Source organism: Coturnix japonica, chromosome 3, assembly GCF_001577835.2.
Source record: "Coturnix japonica isolate 7356 chromosome 3, Coturnix japonica 2.1, whole genome shotgun sequence".
Lineage (NCBI taxonomy): Eukaryota > Metazoa > Chordata > Aves > Galliformes > Phasianidae > Coturnix > Coturnix japonica.
Window position 1 is genome coordinate 72,119,375 of NC_029518.1, and position 24,100 is coordinate 72,143,474.

Sequence of the window (24,100 nt, forward strand, 5' to 3'; positions counted from 1 at the left end):
AACCTACAGTATTTTCTACACTAGGAAATATGAGGCAGCAGAGATTATATGCCCTCTCCATGTGCCAAACATTTCTTTTTTAGATAGAGAAAAAAAAAAGAAAGCTTTTATGTTAATTGATTAAATCTCTGACACAGCAGTTTGTATTAAGAAACTGACAGCCTGCAGTACGGCTTTAAACTACAATTTGCCTTCAGAGAACATTCGCTTACAAGTACTGGTATTGTTGCTTATGAATATAAAATCTTCCCAGATGTAATCAATTCAACAGTGTTTTGAATCTTATTAAGCAATTTAATTTTTTAAGTAATGCATAATACACCAATCACACCCACACATCTCTGATCTGAATTATAAAGGTCACGTACTGTTTTAATTTGTACATTAAATTAGCAAGTTTTGTACAAATTTGAAGATTTAAAGGTTTCGTTTCCAACTGTTAACACTGTATTGATCACATTGATGCAGTCAGTAGCAGTGGAGCAGTTATACGGTAATTCAATAAAGTAACACAGTAATTGTTGGTGAGCACCAGCTGAAAGCAGTAGTCTCAGCAAGATCAATTAGCTACTTGCCAATACTACCTCAGTTTGCAGATCTAAATCACCACACTCCTGTAACTTAGAGGTATATTTTATGCTTCATTCTTCAGAATACCTCACAGAAAGCACTTGCTTGCTCTGCAGTTCATCTTAAAATAATAGCAGGTTTATTTGCAACTTCCCAGCAGTTCTCCAATTGTTTTTATGGTCTGAATTAAAAACAAGTCAGTTTACCACAAAAAGTTTTCATTAGATCAATTTAAATATTTTTCTTTTAAGTAGGACCGTATGATTGCTTTCCTCTAAAACACGTTTTAAAAAGCTCCTAAAGTTTGTACACAAATAGTACAATAATGAAAATAAGCAAGGTATATTCAAAACAGGGAAAGAAACAAAAATGTTTAAGTAATGTAACAATTTAACTTGATAATGTGGAGATCTAAAGAGCTCATCAGACTATCTAGTACATTGTTCCATAAATGATAAGCAACCAGGATTCACTCAGATATCTTCCAGTAATCCCAAATATGAACTAAAATCCTACAGAAACAATTCAGCTCAGAAAAGTAAGAGAAGAAGTCTGCTAAGGCTCATCAAGCAGCAGGGAACAGGTCTGGAGAGATATACACCAGATAACAGATGAACACCCAGGCTGCAACACTGCACTTCTGATGCTAATTGTTCCCACACAAACACATCACAGGCTTCCAAACTTTCCGAACTGAAGTTTAGCTTTCTCTAAATCAGCCAACAATATGCAAAACAGGAACCTAGGAGATAAAGTTTTCCAAATTTTTCTCAGATAACTGTTCCATTTGTCCATTTTTCAGGCCAATTCCAGATGCTGAGAAGGAATACATTGCCAAAAACCTGCAGAGAAATCTGATGCTGAGGACCATGCACCCCTTTGGGATATGAAGCTTACTAGATTTCCAAAATAAATATCTTCCTTCCCTGAAAAACAATAAATTATTCACTTAGCTTATGTTTTCCAAATATCTCAAACTGCCATTGCTTGATTCTTATAGACAAGTATATCAGGTGAATGTTTAAACAAAAACCTAATCTACCTGTCTGATTAGACGTGGACTTGAAAAACCAGATGAGAGGTAATTCAGACAGTGAGGTATGCTAAGGCAATATGGAGCAAAACATCCAAGTCTCACACGGGCACTGCAGCTTTGCAGATTTACATAATAGCTAGCAATCACTTGCTTTTTGCATAATATTATAATTAATTTCCCTTTCTACTGTAAAATTCCAAATTAATCAGAAAAATTAGTTATATAAGAACAGACCTAAGTCACTACACTCGTGCCAATCCACTCCATTCAAGCCACTGGGTGCAACAGTTAAATCAGATGGCTGATACAGGGTTGATTTACTTATTTTTCTTAGAAGGAATCCCTGGCGGTGGAGAATGATTAATAATAGCCGATTTCCTCCTCATAGCGAGTATGACTGAAAGAACAAGAAACAGTATGAGCTGCATAGCAACATATTTGTGTTTTCAGGAAGGGCAAGGAAAGAACATCTACCAAACCACAATTCAGCATAATGTCAAGTTCCTAGAAAGATAATGGAGCAAGGCACCCGTGATGCTGTGCACTAGAACATCATGGACCATTAGCTACTTGAGAATGGCCAACACGAACTTAACAAGCGCAAAGCTTGCCTGACTAACCTGAATACTGGGAAGCACTGGGCTATATTAGCAAAATCAGACTGGTTTTGAGGACCTTGCTTTTAATGTTTGTCTTCCACAGTTTCACAAATTATATCCATTACAGGAGTGGAATGTAATCCTTGGGGATTAATGTACAACTGCTGGTAGTTTTCAGCTAATGACATTTTCCTCAGCTCTCGCTGTCATTTCTGACATATATTTAAACTTTATATGAATTTTCCTTATAAAACAAAAAAGATAGGAAAAAAAATGTATGCAACAGTCCAAAAGTTACATTTCTGTGTATTGCAGAGGGTTTTTTTTTTGTTAGTTGCTTTTTTTTTCTTTTGCTTTAAATGAACACTCTTGTGCTAGAAGAATCATAGCACATTACCTCCATTCATACTATATTAGTTCAAAAGAATAAAAGCCAAAAATAATTAGCATCAAAGATTTCAGATTTAAAAAGAGTGAGCACAATGCATTCCCTGTGTTATTCCTCTGTAGTGTACTAGGAACTCTGTAATATTCCATCATTACAAAATGTGCTTGTGAAAGAATATAAAAATAGGCAAACAAAATAAAGACCAAAACACTCAAGCTCAGAACACACAGTGCACAAAGTACATTCCCATTGTATTTACTCAGTCATTAGCTATCTGTTTGCATTGTATACAGGGAAGTGCAAAGTAAACTAGAAAGCTTGCTTGCGTAGTCACTGACATCAGTATTGTATGGTTATTAGGCACTGGACAGCCTTTTGCAAAAAGCTTTTATGATTTGAAACCTTTCTAAAATAACAGGCATGGATTAACTGTGAGAACTGAGACAGTTCCAGCCCTCGTTGTCCTGCTTTCCCTAATTAATGCTGCTCGGTATGGCAGGCATGGGCACAGGTGTTGCGTGATAGAGGTAACAAATGCTCACATCTTCCGCTAAAAGAATATGCTTGAATTTCAGTGTGTGATAACTTGAAACAAAACAACACAGAGCACAACATGATGCATTTTTCTGTTAGTAAAGAGCTGTTATTTGCCTCCCATGTCCATCCCCAAGTAGTACAGAAATAGAAGATAAAGCAGCCACAGCTGTAAAGCTATCCCTTAGATAAGTTCATGATCTCCTAGCAAGCTGCAGTCCATGCTGCACGGAGCAGATGAGAAAGTGGGAAAAAGAATTCAACAAGGCCACAAGAAACAGTAGCATGAACACAACTCATTTGGCCCTCAAAGAAACCATATAGGAACGATTCAATATTATCTTTAGCACAGGACGCAGACATGACACTGTAGCAAAATGGCTACACTGAACATTTTTTCAAGCACTAGAAAACAGTATGATGGGAGCATGGCTGCACACAACTTCCAAAAATTACTTTTTCCTGTTATTTCTTATCTAAAATATGCCCAGTCAATAAAAATCACCTACATGTGAAGCTAATGACTGTCATCATCTTCTGTGATCAAAGGATACCAGCGGTTCAGCACCACTCACATAATTAATTCCAGCTTGAAATCTTGGGAAGAACAAGACTCTTCCATCCCCTTTCCTCACCCCACCCTGAAGGAAAAAGTAATCTTTACACGGTCAAAAAAATAAATCTTATTCCATCTTGGAAGCGCATTAAAACCATATTTATTCACTGCTTATTTTCAAACTTCAAAACTGCAGCCGTGTTTCTCCATTGTTTTTCCTTCCGATTTATGTATCCCTAAGGTTCCAGAATGCACACGTGTTGCCACTTCATTCAGAGGAGAAAAAAGGCATGTTGCAATAGGATTGCTTTTAGTCACATCAGCTGTAAAGGCAAAATTCTAACAACTTTGAAAAATCTTTACATAACCTATCTTCCTCAAGCACTTTGCCTTTTTAATATGCTAAGAATTCTGGCAAAATAAAAAGTGAACAGAAATTAGAAAATTTTGCAGCTGTCTGGGGAAAGCAATGATGAATGTGTACAGTGCTTCTAAGTAGTGGGGCTGCCCAGAATGTAGCAAGGAATTTGCCTGTATACCTTTGCATAATCCATCAGTGTTTAAGTACTAAAGCTATTGCACAATATTGCCTTTTGCAAGCAAGTTCATGACTTCAGCACTTGAAATGGATCTAAATGACAATTCTTAAAACCAAGGGCCTTCCTTTTATCCCGCAAAATATATCAAAGCCAGGGGGAAGATGGCCTTTGTTTTTTGTCAAAAATGATGCCCGGTTACATCATATTCAAGTAAACATTTGTAAGCTTAATATTCTATGGGACACTATTTTCATCAATGGATTTAAACCAGAGGTGACTTTTGATACAGAAAGGATTTGGGTTGGGTTTTTATTTTGGTTTGTTTGCTGTTGTTGTTTCTTTAGGGGGTGATACTTGGAATAACTTTTCTTGTTCTGTCATTGCTGCTGATAAAGATAAACTTTACTTCCCAGGAAGTACATGCTTCATATCATTCTCTATGGACAGATTACACTTTCACTAAATAAATTTAGAACCATCTGAAAAAGCTTCCCTCCCTTTGCTTGTGCTGAGTGTGAACGTAATGGAAACATATGCCTGTTTAACTCAGCTACCGCTGCTCCGTAGCTTGTCACCAGCAAGACAATCTGAACATCCAATAAGCAATAAAGCAGCAGCCTTTCCTAATGCTATTCCTGAGCTTTTAGGGCTTTTCAGCTTTTCTTCCTGATTATTTCAGAGCAGCATTTTAAGTGCTCACTTTCACTGCACTGCAGGCTGAAATATGGTTCTCATTACTGCCGTAAGGAACAGAACAAACCTATACATTGGCTCTTCTCTCTGAGAATTTATTTCAGCCTTATTTTGAAATACTTCAGTCACTGGCAATATTTATATATATACATGTGTGTGTGTATAAATTCATGCTCCACAAAATCCATGCTATAAATACCCACCTGAGCCACTCAATAACTACTGAAGAACCAAGACCTGATTAAGACTTTCATTATACAAACTAGAAATTAGCACTTGTACCTCATACTTTTTGAAGCAACAAACAGCCATCAAGGCAGATAGTACAGGACTACAAACCAAGGTCAGCGCTCCAGTCTACTCTGTAGGAGTAACAGCATGCAGGACTGCAGCTCACAGCAAAGCACTGGAACATTTGCAAGCAAGCAGACTTTCTTCCAGAACATGTTTTAAAATACCAGTGAAAAGGACTTATTTCCTAGTACTAAAAATGTTACTAATCACGCTTGCCTTTTTAAGAGCAAATTAAAGCAAAGCTACCCAATTATGACACTGTGAAGCCTATAAATCTTGATAGGAAACCAAACCACCATTTTATGCACCACTATAAAAATGTTTTATTTAAGAGATTCTGAAATTTTAACTACTTGGCAGCAGTCAGATGAGTAAACAGATTTTTATTTTTTTTTGGCAACACATGCTCATACAGTTAGAAATACACTTTACTCTAATCATAGTACAACACTGATGTGCACATTTCAATAGCAGCTTTTCCCTCCTCCTGTCATTCAAACAGCAGTGCATACTACCACGACACACACCAGAAATTCACTTTTGCAGTATCAAATTGCACATCTCTAAATGCTTCAGCAGTTTTCATTGTACAGTTCTAGCATGCATCACTGTAATTCTCTATTATACTCAAAAACAGGTACGTACTATCTTCATTGAAATTTCTAGCAGTTGATGCTACCTTGAGTATGCCACCTTGAGTTACATAACTGTGGTGTTCGGAAGAAGCAATAATGAGGAATATGTTCAACATGGGATCACTGTGAAGACTTAATTATTCCTGTATGCTCTTTGGTGGAATGTTTGAATACACTCAGTACAAAATATTTGATCGGTTTAACAGAAAAAGCATTATTATATTGTTCAAATTCATGACTTTGTCCTGGTGGTTATCCCACTGCCTAACCAATGATTTGTGCATTGTACAGAATACTACATCTGCATCTTTTAACTAAATCAATCCCTGAAAAAGCTATGTATTTAACCACAGGAGGGCAACATTATGAGCTTACATAATCACAGAAGCCAGACAATTTTGTGTATGTTATAGCTGTACATATGAAAACACTGAATTTTGCAGAAAGACGACTGAAGCATGGTTTAAGCTAATTCTAAGCTCTCTTTTCCAGCAAGCTATCCCATCCATTAACAGTGCTTGTTTTTAGGGAAATTTCAGCTCACAGAAGAGGGAAAAAAAAGAAAAAAATCAAAGGAAAAGAATTTTCATTCCAAATGCTAATTTTATCATATTTCAAAATAAATTATCTATGTATTAATAGATTTATATATAACTAGTGTAATATATGTGCAAGCCAAATATCAGTTTCTTAATCTAGAAAGTTGAATTTGACCATTTATTTTTTAAGCCAAGAAACATACCACTGTTAACCATGAAAGCGTTGCTATCATGGAGGAAATAAAATAATCCCAAAGTTACAGACCGTATTAAGAAAATATTTTAAACAACAGCTTTAATTTCTCATTTCCATAGCAACTCAATTTAAAGGATGTTCTCAAATCAACAATTGGATATATGCACACAAAACGTTTTCCGTTACTTAGTTATGCAGCGCTGCTAAAGAATATCTGCATAAAAACTTGATTTCTCTTTCCTTCAAAAGTAGCTTGCTGATACTTTCAGTTAGTCTATAACAGCTTTTTTGGGGAATTTTGAAATGCCTGTCCTGCCAAAGTGAACTAAATGGCTTGATTTCAGTGGTTCAATTACTCTTCACTGGGAAATTTCAAAACAGATTAATACCAGTAACTAATGTCACTGACAATACGATGATTCTTTCAGGACTTTTCTTTGAAAAAGTATCACCGTGATTATGTACTTTCCCTCATTTCTTAAACAGATGATTTATCAAGTACAAACATTAGAAGGAAAAACTGGAAGATACCTAAATTACTTTTTAAGAAAAGCTATCTAGGAGAATGGATGAAAAAAGAAAAAAATCGTATAACTATCTAGTCATGCAAATGACATTTAAGATTAAAGGTTAAAAAATAAAATAAAATGACCTTTTCTGATCCTCTGCAACAGATCCACCACAACTGTGGTTTATTTTTCTGAGGGTTGTGCAATGTCTGTAAATGCGTTGCCTTGTATAACTTCCCATTAGGCAAGACACAAAGTAATTAATTTGCATTTTTTAAGGACTTATGCATAGTGAATATCCCACTTTCTGCTTATAACTCAAAAATGAGATTCCTTCTTTATTGTAGCTTTTACCGTTTAACGTGGTGTGGGTACAATTTTGAAATGAATCACTTTGCTGAAGAAATCTGAGTGCCCTAAAACATAGGAATATATTAAGACACAATTATCTGAAGCTGCATTAGTCAAAGCTACCACTTCAATAGCTGAGAGCTAAATAACTTCAGTTACCTTTTCTCATATACAATAAGCTCTATTATACTTGTTATATAAAGTACAAAGCCCAGCAAGACTGAAAACCATGCTGAAAAAGAAACCAATAAAACTAGGGAAAGAGCATAAAATTGGAGAACTCTCCTTTCTAGAAGACCCCGAAGCATTTGTTTCTTATAGTATATTGATTTTATTTAATACTGGAATAGCAGAGCACATTCTTAGCATTTTCTTCACCCGAAGCCATTGTACATTTCAGGGATTTACTTATTGTTGGTTAATTCATTGGTATGCAGCACAACTCGTGAACCAAGGAAGGTGCAGAATAGCAAACCACTGTAGTTTCTGCTGTAAAGGCTTCTGGCTTTCCAATGCCATACAGATGCAGTCAATTAAAGAAAAAAATAACAGAGGTGACTACTATGGCCAATGATCCCCAGGCACTAACTTACAAAATATTACAGAGGGGAGGGAAAGGATGCAGTGTCCAGGTAATGTCTTTGTAAGCTCAGCAATTTGCATTTTCTACCACCCACCCTACCTAGGAGTGTATTTGAGTGTTTTGAATGTCTAGTAGAAAGCAAAAAAATTTTATCCAAATTCCTTCCTCTTCAGCAATTCCCTTAATATAGGATTGTCATTTCTTTAAAAAGTAAAGGGGAAATCATAGGTTTTTCACCAAATGGCAGGAGAGAGGAAAATGCCCCTGCTTCTGATTCCTGTTTAAGTCAGTACATACACTCAGACATCAAAGGGAATACACAGTTCATGCTTAGTGCTTCCTCAAAAAGCAGTCACTAATCAGAGCTCCACTTACTATAATATGGACAAATGGCTCTCCACTTACTGAGTGTGCTCATTCACAGTGAGCACAGTATTATTTGCAAGCTGACGTACCTCAGGAGCAATTCCAGATGCGTACATCTACTTTTCCAGAGTCAGATCTTCTGTACAGAAGGAAAATATGTGTTTGGCTCTTCACAAAGCAATTTTTTAAGTTTCAAACTATTTCACACTGTTTTATAAAATATGCATTTAAATGATTTTCTTTTTATTAATTTGAATTAAGCAGTGAACTAACAATTTGACATGGTATAATATAAAGGTCTGCTCAGTAATAGCTTTAACATTTACCTACAAATACTATAGAAGGACTCATAGCTTTGATGTGCTCCTAAAACATCATTAGTTATGTTTATATACTTCTCAAAAAGGCTGATGTAACTGAACACTAATACGCTATTAGAGGGGGGAAAATGGAAGAAGTACCACCACATCACAGAGGAGAAAACACAAGATATGCAGTCATGGAAGATTTTTTTGCCCTCCTCGCTGTTTGGAGGGAAACCTCCTCATTATAATCACTCCATGGGTTAGCTGAAATGTATGGTTAGCATCCCAGCATGGTTCTAATCAAAGCATTTTGAATTACATTTGTATTTTTGCAAGTGCAAACTGTACCTTAGAGTAAGCATAAACACAAAGTATTTCTTTTCCCTTGACAAGCAGTGTATAACAGCCAGAGAGAGTGACATGCAAACTGGGGTTAGTGCACAGCAAAGAGAATTTTAATTCTGCCTCGGTGGCCAGATTTTGGGCTCTTTTCAGTATTAGCATATGGAAGGCCAAACACATTGTTCAAATATATAAATCACAATGAGTGAACACAGATCCATCAGCAAGACAATCCTGGAGTTCAGCCTCAGGCATATGAACGATTGCATGCCAAATTAAATATCAGATCATGGGAAAAGTGTCCTCAATAAAAACACTAAGAGAATACTTAACATTATACACTTTACTGATTAAGGTGAATCCAACACTTGATCAGTAGCCAAAAACAAACCTTCCACTTGCCTTAACAACTACTGCTCCTGATCTATTATAGCACTATGTATTGTCCTGGAACAAACTCCTCATGCCTGTCCAATAATTTGTGTGAGGACAGAACAAGTATGCAGCTCCACACTTGCACAGCCACGCAATGCAGGAAAACCAGCTCATACAGAAGACCATCAAATAGCTTTTTGCTGCATTTGGAAGAAATGCTGCCCCCTGCCTAGCAGACAACATAGCTGAAAGCAGGACAGCAGCATTGATGTGACAGGAGGAGGCTGCTGAGCATCAGTGACAAAAGCATCTATTTGAAAACAAATTTCATGTTGTTAAAAAATAAATAACTCTAAAGAATGCATACAAGTTAACACTAAATTGTAAAGTCTTTCTTCGCTCAGTTTAATGCTTTTCCTAAAAAGTGGCAGTTCTAGTTGGGTACTGCACAACATGAGTGTTTGCCAGAAAGACAGGCTGCCTAAACTAGCACACGTGTGTCATTCTCAGCCACTGTGTCACTCAGTGATCCTTTGATCACGTATCAACAAAGCTATTTCCCCCCTGGAAAGTACTTCATTTAAAAGTACAGGTATAGTAATAGTTTCTCCGGATTTCCTGCAAAATGCTACAAAGCTCAAACATCTTGAAAGCTTAGAAAATGATGTTACTAGTTGTATTTGCAGAAAAGTAAAAGCATCAATGGAAAAAGATGAGATTTAAATAAGCTTTTAAAATGGTCCCAATATGTTCAGGTATTTTAGTGCCACAAACTGATTTAACTAGATTTTTCTATGATCTCTTCCACAACACAAATTCAAACATAACAGATAAATCCAAACTTAGCCATTTTGTCTCACTTACAGAATGAAAAGCTACTAACTGCATGACTTATTTGATATTTACTGCTGAGACACGCACTGCAGCATACTTTATTATACTGTGACAATACTGAATCAAAGTAGTCATAAGAGTTCATATGGCACATGTTGCTGGACTAGAGAAAAGTAAATTACAGAATTATTCTGACTTCTAGATATGTATCTCACCTGGAAGCAACAGAACGTCAGTGATGTATGTCTAATATCATTAGCAGATCAATATTTACCTGAAATTAATTTAACTTGCAAAATACACCGGGCATATTAATATATTTGATTATTTTGTAATTGGTTGCACTCACACATCAGCATTTGATTTTGGAGTGAAAAGAACAGCAGTAGAGCAGAACACTTATGGGAAAGACGTGAAGCTGTTGTGTGTGCTCCATGAAGGCAGATTTATTCACATGTACGGGAAGAATCACTCAAAACTCTACTGGTGGCTTTGCTCCCTCACTTACTCAGTACTCATAATGAGGCAGATCTTATTGCCTTTCAGTGCCTATGGAAACTGCCAAGCCCATTCTTGCCTCCATCTCTCTAGTCAAAAATAAAAAGGAACTGCTTTAACCTCCATCAGCATTAGGATATTCACAGTGTGTGGGAAAAGCTTGCTCCAAACCACAGCTTTTAGACAGCATGAACCCAAAACCACCCGGTTAGTAGCACACACTTTCAGTGGAGGGGAATCCTTGTCCAAATGACTGTGAACGAGATTCAGGCTTGGGCTACTCATTTGCAATGAGTGCATAGGGAACGGTGGTTGCTTTGTGCTGTCACATGCAGTACATGAGGCTGTCCCCTAAAAACAAGAGGAGTGCATACAAATAAGAAACACCAGCATCTCTTAATCCATGTACAGTCCTGCAGGGATACGTTCCACAGAAGTTTAAAGACCTTCAAGTCAAATTGCAGATTAATAAGGCATTTGATTTTTACTGTGTTTACAAACTGAACTAACTGGACATACCTACCCTGCATTTACAATTATAACAACCATGTTTGGAGGTGAATTTTATAAAAATTCACCCCACTATTTGAGTATTTTATTTTGTTTGCTATTTGAGGAAATGGGGTTTGTTTGCGTTTAGGTACTTGGGAGTTTCACACAATACAAATAGCTTACTGTGTCTGCAGTTCACTATTTGGCTATATTCAGCTTACTACACCACTACTTTCTGTACTGAATTTATTCCAGATTAGAAGAATACAACACTCCCTCATAGTCTTAGCATATAACATATGTCATTGTAATTATTACTTTTTCTGCTTGTGTTTTAGATAAATTTCATTTATTTTCTATATTATCAAAATCTGCTGAAGACAATCAAAACATTCCAAGAATTCAGTCTTGCATTACAACACTTGCCTCTAGTTTACAGTTCAACATAAGCAGGGGGCTCACTGCCCTGTCTATATTCACAAACACAATAAGCACCATCGTACACCTGTCACATACACTTTTGACTCAAGACACCGAATAAGAACTTTAACATGGAAAACATCATGAAAATAAGTTCAATGCCTTATTAAGAAAAAATGTTACTGGTTTCCAATATTATGGAAAATTTCTATATGTTCTGATTTTATTTTTTTTTTCCATTAAGACACTGTTCCTCTTCCATTGGATTATAAAGTATTTTCTTTTCACCTTGAATCTACTTCCATGTGTTTATTCTAGCTTTTCTTTATATTTAATGCCAAGGTTTCCTAGATCACACTCCCAGTGACATAAATTGATGTTGTAACCTATAAAACCAGGCTTTTAGAGCTTGATACACAGACTAAAAGCATGGAAGCAGCAAACAAAATTTAATAAGACAGAACTGAAATACTGACATAGTGTTTTATTTATTTTCTTACTGCCTATTGCAACTGTGTCAAAGCAAGGTTAAAAACATAAATTCAGATTTAATAATTTATATGAACGCAAGCTGAATGACCACATTCCTATACCTACATGTTTCAGTGTGCTGTTTTCTTAAGCCTCCATGTTATATTTAGTCCAGGACCTCTTCAGTTAGCTAACTCCATGAAATGGTCCTCACTACCAAAAAAGTCTGTACTTTATGAAAAGCTGTCCAGGCTGGCTTGTCCCGAGTCATCTTTGTAGTCAACTTGGAAAGCAGAGTTTGAGTCATCTTCTATTATGTATCAGAATGAATAGAGAATTCTTCCAAATCCTTCCATTACATAATAAAGTAATGCTAACATTTTTTACCTCAACCTCTTCCAAATTCATAAGACTCATCCATTCCACTATATCCCAATGATCAGCTCAAAAGGTAATTTGTTTCACTACATATTGTGAAAATGAAATCATTTAAATACAAATGAATTTCAATTACACCAGGAAAAAAAATTGCTTTCAACACAGACAGACTTTGAGAGGTTTACAACCTGTTCATTAAAACTAGATTTTAAGTGGCACCAGCTCAAGATTCAATGCTATTTATCATAATTACAAAGTAAACCCCCACAGACCACCTCAAGTTATTAATTAGCTCCAACTGCAGTACGTAAATCCCTAATGCAGTCACAGATGAGTGATTTGAATCTCAAATCTGGCCTCTCAAAAATTTCTGGAGTACAGCATTGTAATCATTTATTCTAAGAACCACAAAGAGCCATGAAAGGCTCTTACCACTTCACTGAGAAAAAACAGTTTAACTTCAGGTTATGAGAAGAATGAAGTAATGGAACTGTTTAGAATACGGGTAGTTTAGATACTCCAAAGATATACCATGCAATGGCATTCAGTTCAAAGAATCTAAAAGTATAATTTGGGAGAGTGAATTTTTTCTTTTGCTCTGAAGCTGCTACACCATTGAAAGGCATTCCTGGACATACAACTCCTCTTTTATCCTGAAATACTTCTCACAGAAATAGCTCACCTAACAGTTTCTCCTAGTGTTACACAGTAGCAGGAAATTACCCCACTTACTGCAGATTAAGCCTTATTTTGCAGTGGCAGAAGGAAATCAAAAGCACCACCAATCCAAACAGAGAAAGATTATTCTATCCAATTTTACATACAGAACTGAACAACTGAAAAAATAAGATCATGTAACTCAATCCTCTGATACGTGTTATTTCACTGAATTTGCTGGGACCATTCCCCTGATTAATGTTAATCTTTGTAAGGCAAACCCCAGTATAACTTGGAGAAGCACATGATGCCTTCTGGAAGAATTCCAGAGTAGGGAGCTCTGTTCTCCTGTAATCAGATGTCCAAGGTCAGAGTAGCTGCCAGGCATTAAGAAAAGAAGCCGCACTACTAAAACAAAAACCCACAATTAAACCAGAATCTCCTCTGTTCTTACAGGACTGAATACTTTCCTTTTTGTATCTGTGCAAGTCTCCTACAAAAGAAACACATACTGCGCCATCTTGTTATTCTATAGACACCAAGGAGGCAACACCCTTCTTGAGCCATCTTTGTTATTCACACACACAAGAAAATATTCTTTTTCTGGCATACTCTGCTGTAATTTTACTGATGTGATGTACAAAACAATCAGTTTTCCTAAATGAAATTGCAAAAATCTTAAATCACTCCAAATTTAGTATTTTCCCTTTTTTTCCCAGTAAATTAAATAATATCTATAGAGAATGGGATATAAACCACAAAGACTCACATGACACAGCCTTTCTGTGTTTGCAAGATCAATGACAGATGGTTTCTGCTAATTTCCTATGTTTATTTTTAGACCTGAAAGAAAATGGTAACTACCATTACTGTAACCATAACACAATCCTCCCACATCGATAGTCCCATTGAAAGCAGGAATCAAATACGCATTGGATGAACAAGCCCTAAAAACAAGTAAATGAACAAAATCAAGCCATTAGTCAGCACTCATGCCATAACGTTTACCCAGCACAAACATTTCCTACACTACCTATAAATTTCCCCAGCAATTTTAACTCTGTTCTCCACAACTTTCCAATTCCTAAATACATCCTCTGCCAAATTGCTATCACTTCTCAGAACAGTAGTACAGTACAGCTCTTCCAAAACAGTTTCAATAAAAGAAAGGTGACCTGCATAACAATAAAAGAACATTACACACTGTATTATGTCAATTTAGTGCTGATTAAATTCTGCGGTCAAGCAGCTCATATTTACCCAAGTACATCAGAAATTAAGCAGAATAGCCTCTAGCGTCCAAAGTAGTGTGCACATTCTATCATTCTATTATACACAGAAGCTACATAAAAACAGCAGACTGCAAGTTTTAAGGAACTACTCTTCAGATCACCATGAAATTTTCAATCACATCCAAACTTCAAACACTCTCTTCCAATACGTCATGAACAACCAGAAATAAGTGCCTGAGATTTCATACTAAAAGGACATCTGTTTTTAGAGGAGGGAATGAAATTAAGACTTTCTTCAAAAGAGAATCTGAGCATTTTCTGATGCATCTGAAATACTGTATAGAGTATAAGATTTAAGGCCTTCAGTGTAAACATTGCTTTCTAATATGTTACATCCCAGAGTGAAAGACAAATTTAGAATAAAACAAAGAGATGATAGCAACATCTTAAAGAAAAAAAACACTTTTGAGTTAGTTTTAGATGAGCCTTTCACTGTTGAAATCAAAATCTTTCAAGTGATGGTGATATAAGTTATAGCACGCTTACTACTTCGGGTTTGGATTTCTTCCCATTACACTACATGCTCAGCAAAACCGTTCCATTCATAAGGACATCAACCTTCTACAAAAGAGATCAATACAACAGCTTTCAAAAGCAATCTTGAATAATAAACCACTTGCAAGAAAAAGCAAAACATAGGAACTTAAATTGGATCACAGATGGCATCTACAATTGCAGAGATTTGACAAAAGGGTTATCAACTATTGAAAGAATGAAAGACTTCTAACATCAAAGATTAGTTTTTCCTGCAAGTGAATTCAGTTTCTCTTGTACAACTGTTTGTTTCATAGTCATATATTAAGCCTTCATTTCTTTCTGACAGTATATCACACCATCATCTTTATTTTATCAGTAAGGCAGCAATGACAAGGAAAAAGTGGGACTGCAACCTGCCTCTTTACAGCAGTTTTTACCACAGACAAACTATAGAAAGACAGCCATTGATTAAGCGCATGGGCATCCAAACTCTTAGCTTGTGTGGGCCACACTGAGTAAAGAGGAATTGTCCTGGACTACGTACACAAAGGTCAATTCAAAAGTAATTCCTCCTATGTATTTCCATGGAAACTACAACTGCTACAAAGAGCACAACACCACTATTTGATAGAGCAAAGTCTCAGCTCCAAAAGATCTCCAACACAATGTAGTCACCACCATTAGCTCTGTGCTTTTGCCTGCGATGAACAAGAGCTGCTATGGTCATAAAAATCTGCACCAGCAGAAGTGACCTGCAGTCATTGTCACCACCACATCCAACTATTTGCTATAACTTGAGATGGCACTGCACACTGCATACACCCCGTGCCCTGGTTTCAGCTCAGACAGCATTAATAGAGTACCAGTTGGCTGCTTGTGAGAAGCATGTGTACTGCTGGGGCTGGGCTCAGCCACTTGGCCAGGCAGAGTCACAGCGGTGGCAGAGCAGACGGTGCAGCACAGCCAACTGTGCCAGGCTGCATGAGGGCCATAGGTTGGACATGCTCAAATTAGAGCATAACCCAATTTCAGAAACATTCAGAAGGCTCCCTGTTTGTTTTAATTGGAGAAACTCCACTCACTGAGGTTGGTCAGCCTCACCTATAGCTCTGGAATGGTAGACACTTAGAAGGTGACACAATACAAGTTAATTAAAATAAAATAATTACAAGATTGGCAAAAATGAAAAGGCAAACTAACACAGCAGGTACTCACATTACTCTTATATTAATCTTCATCTTGTCATTTTAACACGCCCAAGGGCTGCAAAGCCAGTAGCTGGCTTAGACCTCTCAGTTCCTCCAGTTGACTTTCATCCAGAAATGCACAGACCTATTCCTGGCTCCCATGTCTCTTAACCTAATCCCAGCTTGTCCAACCCAATGTTGGCTAGTGACAGACACTGACATGCTCCCACTGCTGGTGCCCTGGGCATGCGGGTTCCTTTTTACTCAGCCCTCCCTGATTCCTGATGCTGGCTATGCCCCCACAACCCACAGAGACGGCCTGATCAGGGCTCCAATTCCATGGACTGACTACTGTGGCTCCTTTGCCTGGGCTGTGACTGCGCTTCTTGGCACGTGTAAGCAGAAACCAGTGTTTTCTCATACAACCTAACATAACCCACTTCTGCATCCACTCACAAGGGAGCCTTTCTCTCTTTGAAAACAACTCATTTCTCTCATTTTATTTTTTAATGGAGAAGCAAACGCTGGACTTACATTATTTTATAGTACAAGTTAATAATGTAATGATGATTTCTACACACAGTGTTGGAGCTGACATCTCACTGCTCCTTTCTCCATGGCTCCTCCAACCACTCTGCCATTGAGTCCTTAAGGAAGGGAAGTGCCCTTACTCCTGAACTCTTCTGAAAGCTTTTACATCAAATATAATCAACAAGTAGTATTAACCGTACCTGTATTGATTTTATCCTATTATCTTATATTCATTTCAAAATATCTGTAGAGCACACATAAGAACTTCAGTACTGAGGGCAAAGTTATAGTACGTGAATAACTTTAATGAAATAATATGCCCCTTTTGAATATTCTGTATTTGACAGAGAACTCAGTTAATATGCTCTCCAAACACTGATTTTAATCCCTCAAACACCAAAAAGGAAACCATTCAATATAGTTCTGTCCCATAACTCATGAGTGAAAACTATCGCTACTATTCATACTCATTTCCTTGAAGTCTACATCATCATGAAATGCTTATGACAGTTAACTATTTTGAAATAATCTATGTACTTTTATTCACCCTATTTGTATGATGAGAGACCTCACAGCAAGGATGGAATAACAATATGGAAAAGTAACCATCCAATCCAACTGAACACAATTGACTGAAGTCTTATTACTTCCATATGCAAGAAGAAAGTACAGCCAACTGCAATCCCCCATTTTTGGCATTCTCAGTATGTATCACATCCAGAAAAAATGAATTTCACTTTTCATTTTTATTTTTACTTCAAACTGGTATCAGACATATAAACTTTACTTCACAATTTAGGAAATATGTTTGACTGCATTTAAAAAAGCAAGGTCTTCATTACACCTAACGTGATACTGCTCTTGAAAAAGCTGTTGTGTTTTGTAAATTTTATTCTAATCTCTTTTCAATATAGATATTCTTAACAGGTATCAGAAATTGTGGACAGGATATTAAAATCTTCAAGAAAGGACATAAAGAGTAATGACAACATAGTTGTATGACAGAGTCAAGTCAGCCAATTTATATAAATGGAACTTGCTATAGACAAATTCAAAGCTGGCCTTATATTTCACATTCTTCTGAAGTAGTATGTGTGATAAATTAACTAATATTTCTCAAGAAGAAAATCTCACTTTCTAGAAAATATGAATGTAAGATATATTATTTTCACTATAGTAACTAATAATGCTTTCACAGTAGGGACCAAAAGAAACAGTAATTTATTAAGGATTTAAAACTTCATTTTCTAAATAAGTCATACGTGTCAAGGTACACCCTTATATGAAAAACAACTCTAGATGGATCAATTAGGTGGGTACCTTTCCTAGGGGAGTACTGAAGAGATTAAAAACTCATTTTGTAGTTCCAGCAGTATACTGACTATCCCAGGCAATCAACCTCACAATAATGTTTACTGATAACCTTTTTTCCTCTTTTTCCTCTCCCACACACACGCTTTCCCCTTTTATGCTACTAAGTTATGAGATTGCTTCCTGAATTCAAATAATTTTCTCCTGAACTGTTGATAACAATACAAGACACTAAAAGACATGCTCCATTGATTTTGTTTCACATTTTCATATGAATTTAAGAGAAATCACCACGTTCAAGACTCATGGTTGGCAGTGCTTTATGACTCTAGTAGTCCTATTTTAGCCAGCAAGGACATCTATAAAAGGGAGATGGAACAGCGGTCAAATACTAACTTTGAAAGATTATAAATACTAGGTTGCTCATGGAAAGAAAATTTCCATAGAAAAAGTAAATTATCTTCACAGTAATGTTAAAATCAATCAAATTACTCTTTTAAAAGATTTTTTTTCACATATACTAAGAAATTCAAGTTTTCTGATGCCTTATGCAGATTTAAATCAATTCACATTTCAAGACCAATTAACTTCACCCTTTTCCGTGAAAAGGGAAAGAAAAAAAGGCTTATTCCTAAGCTTCAACTACTGTCCATGTGGATTATTATTTGTGTGAACTTTAGAATCACCTCTCTAATCTGTGTGATTTGGCTCCTCTGAGACCAGAGTAATCAGAAAAGAGTAATCTGATAGGGATGGACACAATTAGTTTAGGTTTTTCTAGAAACCAGAGTCACTGATGCACACAGGAGAGGAAATTTAGTTAAGGGGAAAACCTACATGCAAGTACAGATACAAAACATGGTAGAAAATTCAAAAGAACTTCTGTTAAGCCTGGTGCTCTAGACAGTTGATACTGATGTATGCCTCAAACTTTCAAAGCCATCCTGTGCAAACAAGCTCAACAAACATATGGAAATAACCAAAACTCTACCAAAACCACTTTTGTAGACTACATTCCCAACAAGGTCTCTGAACACTACATTTAACACCACACTGTACTTTATCAGATTTCAATGTTTTTTCTAATTTCCACATTTCTATAATGAATTTTAAGAAATTATGAAGACAAGACATGAAAAAGATTAGAAAAACACATTAAAAGTATATCATACAGTTGATTTTTCCTTTGCATCCAACAATACATATTCCCTGCTATTCACTGAAAGTTTTCTAGTTTAGCAGCTGCAAAGCACACTGCATGGTAACTATATGGCTTAGCATCTGTTCAAAGTAATGCAAGCAACCACAAAACCAAAATTGAAATATTAAAGAAACTTATTTCAAAAATACGAAAACCTCAATTTCTAATGTAGTAACAAATACATGGGTGAACACATTCAGACACTTTTAAAAAAATTTATCTGCTTACCTGAACTGTGGAACTGATTTCAGATGCAAATCCTCCTGTCAAGGGAGCCTCATGACTAATCAGCAACCGCCCGGTCTTCGCTACTGACTGAAAAGGAAAAACAAACTCAATAATGCAATCAGATTACAGTGATTTCTTACATGTGTTGTGTATGAAATATATGAACTGTGTGATATAATTACCAGTAATTTGGATGTAGCTACTTTTTCCCTCTTGCATTCTTACTGAAACAGTGAATCACCCCAGAGATCTAAACTTAATACCTAATACAACACATTTTTCTATTTACTAGAGTAACAGTATCATCACTCAGTACAGAAGTGGTAATATCATCTATTCTATTTAAAAAAAAATATGAAGAATAGTTTCCACTGTATTTATCCTATCAATGCAAACTGTAATAGGAAAATAAGATTTCAGTTAGAGGTCAGCTTGGATTATGAAAACATTGAGAATCCTATATGCAAAGTAATCCTTCACTGATATATAAATTTGCCCCATCACAGCCCATCTAAACCATAAATCACAACTATTCAGTAAGTCCAACTATTAAATATATGGAAGCATATATATTTAGCAAAAGAACGATTGTGTGATGCTCCTTACTGAAGTTTTACTCAGCAATTACAAGCAATACTTTTTACTTTCTAATCTCATTGTTTGTGCAGGTTTTGTTTGATCCATTTTAGAAATACCACATAGCACAATATATAAAGAATCTGACATAAACTGTTTTAAATCCAAAAGAAATTGTATTTATGTTGAAACATAATGATTTAAGCAAAACATTTTAATCTGATTAGAGTACAACGCTTCAATACACTCAAGTATCTCAAACTTTATTGCAACTACACAGTAAACTGCCTACGTTTCAAAAAAATATATATAAGAAATAAAGCAATAAAGAAACAGGTTTCATTTCATAACAGACACGTTACCATTTCATAAGGTGTATAAAAAAAAAAAAGTCTAAGAGCTTCTGGAGAGGCACATTAGGGAAACAAGTCATTAAAAAGAATGTGTATGTCATTAGTTCAGTGTCAGTTACAGCAAGATTTTAAAGATAATTATCTAGTGTACTGTTGGTGTATCATTAGTCATTAAGTGGGAAAACCCAGGACAGCACTAGCTATCAGGTCAGTCTTAATGCTGCGATCTTCAGTCTACCTCCATGCTACCTCCATAAAAGAATATGTAAATGCTATATCTTAATAACACTGCTTTCATTCTAATGCCAATACTGTCATGGTTTAATAATTTTGTAATTTTTGCTATCAGTATTCCACATCATAACATCATATAAAGCATGAATAATTTTACTGAATCGCAACTTATCAGAAGAAGACTACATCTCCCAGGGAACACACGATAGGTCACGGGACCTGGACTCTATATTAACTCTGTCGCAGAACAGACTGACGTCTTTCGAGTTCTGGCGTTCAGGGGAGTGTGTGGGAGCCTTCAGCCGTTCGCTAGATTCACAGTAGGCCTCTCGGTTACGGGACTCATTCTCTCTCCTATTTTGCTTGATTCGTTAGCTCAATTTCAATTATATGTATTATATTGTGTTATCCTGTATTTCGATATAGTATTTAGTAAATAAGTGTGCCTCCTTAGATCGTTGCCGCTGTTTTTCTTTTTCCTAATTAACTTTTCCTTTCGGCCTAGGCGCCCTCTGGGGCCTACGGCCCCCCGTCACGGACGCAGGTGGATTTTTAGTTCAAACCGTGACAGATTTTGGTGGAGAATGCGGGCAAATTGAGTTGCTGTTTTTCTGTGTTTTCTTCTGTTGCTCTTTTAGCTTTTAACAGAGCTACGAGTTTTTTTTCCCTGTTAAGGAGCTATCTCGTGTTTGCGATTCTGCACCTGCGAGCTTGACCTTGAAAGTCCAGGCGGACTGCCAATACTCCGGTATATTTATAAACACTGCTGAGCTTTGTTTTCTTTTACTTTTTCTCTCTATTGGAGGAAAAAAGATGTTTTCTCTACTAAATTTGTTTTACCAGGGACTGTGTGCCATTGGTTCCTTTTTTGAGACGCTCCGAACATATTGGGCCATGTTTAAGCTAGCCACTTTTTCTTATGGAGCTATACAATTGTATAATGAATTGAAAGCATGTTAGCAATGCTCACTTCGTATCTGTATACAGCTCCAGAGGGAGCAACTAATGCAACTAATTATACAGAAATGGTGATTTTTAAAGCGTGCTCCTCTTTCTTTCTATGAATCCTTTATGCAGTTCTTGAATGATCAGTGGGCCACCCTCTTAATCTCCTGATCTTACTGTTGATTATTGTAATAATCTCACTCAGTATCTGGATTTATAACATCCGGAGGAAGTCTTCCCTAGAACCAGAGAATACTGAGTGGCAGGGAATTGAAGAGTTCTCAAAGGACAGACATCTTCATGTTATGGAGCTTCACTCCTGAACACTTGAAGAATCCTGAGAGTTTGATTGCATATTTGAGGCAGGAATGTTGTGGCTCAGGCAGATCTCAGGAGGCCCAAATGATTTTGGGCCTAGCTAATGCTTATTGGCCTTAGTCAATACCATTCCTGAGAGAGAGAGTCTTAGAGCTGAGGCAGAAAAACTTTGGACTGAGAAGGTAGGAGAAGAAAAAGCTTTTGAAGCTGAGAGAAAAGATCTCCTGTACCAACGAGACTCAATCTGGTACGAGAAAGAGAGTCTTAGAGCTGAGGCAGAAAAACTTTGGACTGAGAAGGTAGAGAGAGAAAAAGCTTTTGAAGCTGAGAGAAAGATCTCCTGTACCAACGAGACTCAATCTGGTACGAGAGAGAGAGTCTTAGAGCTGACGCAGTAAAACTTTGGGATGAGAGTAGAGAGAGAAAAAGTTTTTGACGTGAGAGAAAAGATCTCCTGTACCAACGAGACTCAATCTGGTACGAGAAAGAGAGTCTTAGAGCTGACGCAGAAAAACTTTGGGATGAGAAAAGCTCCCTGCAATCCCAACTCAACACTCTCCAGTCCGAGTACAGCGCCCTCCGGTCCGAGCACGACGCTCTCCAGTCCGAGCACGGCGCCCTCCGGTCCGAGCACGACGCTCTCCAGTCCGAGCACGGCGCCCTCCGGTCCGAGCATGACACTCTCCAGACTGAGCGCGATGCCCTCCGGTCCGAGCATGACACTCTCCAGACTGAGCATGATGCCTTCCAATCCAACTGCGACACCCTCCAGTCCGACCCCAACACTCTTCAGTCTGTGCATACTGCCCCCCGTCCGAGCATAACGCTCTTCAGACTGAGCACAATGCCCTCCAGACCGAGCACAACACTCTTCAGTCCGAGCATAACACTCTTCAGACCGAGCACAATGCCCTCCAGACCAAGCTCAACACTCTCCAGACTGAGCGCGATGCCCTCCGGTCCGAGCATGACACTCTCCAGACTGAGCGCGATGCCCTCCGGTCCGAGCACGACACTCTCCAGTCCAGCACAGCGCCCTCCTGTGTAAGTGCGTCGAATCTCCAGGTCAAACATGATTCTATGTACTCGTTGTACACTGACCTCAAGGCCGACTACAACGCCCTCAAAGCCAGTCGCAGCACCCTCCGGTCTGTGTACGACGAGCTCCTGTCTGACTACGACGCTCTCCAGTCTGAGCACGACGCCCTCCAGTCTAGTTATAACGTCCTCAGGGCGGAATGCGACACCCTCAAGTCTGAACCGTATGTACTCCAACTTAACCAACCACCGGGGGCACCAGATACAATGTTGGTTGCCCCTGTAAGAGGGCGAAAAACAAAACGAGTTTCAACTCAGATAGAGAAAATGCAGAAGGAGTTAGAAGAGCGGAGGGAGTTAGGAGAGCGGACTCAGGCAGAGCAGGGGACTCAGGAGAGCAGGGGGACTCAGGAAGTCAGGGGGACTCAGGAGAGCAGCAGGAGTCAGAAGACCAGAGAAGTCGGCGGAGCAGAGGGTTGTTAGAACAGTATAAGAAGATGTTAGAGGAGGAGAAGAAGTCAGAGGAGCAGAGGAAGTTAGGAGAGAGAAAGTTAAGGAGAGGAAGAAGGAGGAAGGTCGCCTGGAGGAAATAACACAAGCGTCAGAGTCAGGGTCAGAGTCAGACGAGGAGCCAAAAGCTAAATTTTCTTTACGAGAATTTCTCGAGTCCAAACTTATAGATGGGGCAGCCTCATCAACACAGCTGCCAACATTAACACCTGGGACTCCTGATAGAGCAAAAGGTGAGCAAAGTATTACGACCATTATTGATCGATCTTTTAAACTGAGTGAAATTCGAGATCTGAGAAAGGATTTCACACGTCAGCCAAAAGAAAATATGGTCACTTGGTTACTTCGCTGCTGGGACAATGGTGCCAACAGTGCGTGGCTCGATGGCAGTGAAGCTCGCCAACTGGGTAGCATTTCCAGGGACTCACGTGTGGACAGAGGTATAGGCACATGCCAAAATCAGTCCTACACCCTCTGGAAGCGGATGTTGATAGCGGTAAGAGATAGATTCCCCTTTAAACGGGACTTGGAGCCTGAGAAAAAGAAATGGACTGATATGGAGAAAGGTATCCAATTTTTGAGAGAAAGGGCTCTGGTGGAAATGCTCTACAGCCCCCAGTTCAATCGTAACAATCCAAACCAATTACATGATCCTGAAGCAGTCCACGTTCCACGACAAAATGTGGCGTGACTTTACAAAGGCAGCTCCAGAAAAGCATGCCAGTGCACTTGCATTGGT

The 24,100-nt window shown here is 37.7% G+C and overlaps 1 protein-coding gene across 4 annotated transcripts in view; it reads right to left on the minus strand.

The window, feature by feature from the left end:
• The window catches only part of BCKDHB (branched chain keto acid dehydrogenase E1 subunit beta), a 111,171-nt gene that overhangs the window by 26,431 nt on the left and 60,640 nt on the right, over nt 1-24,100 (minus strand). For 2 of the 4 annotated variants that reach the window (XM_032443334.1, XM_032443335.1), the window contains exon 9: nt 19,388-19,474. In XM_032443334.1, the coding sequence (XP_032299225.1) occupies nt 19,388-19,474 (87 nt within the window). Of the gene's footprint in view, nt 1-8,503; nt 8,528-17,374; nt 18,318-19,387; nt 19,475-24,100 lie in introns of those variants that run through there. The other 2 variants (XM_032443337.1, XM_032443336.1) reach the window with 2 other exon arrangements.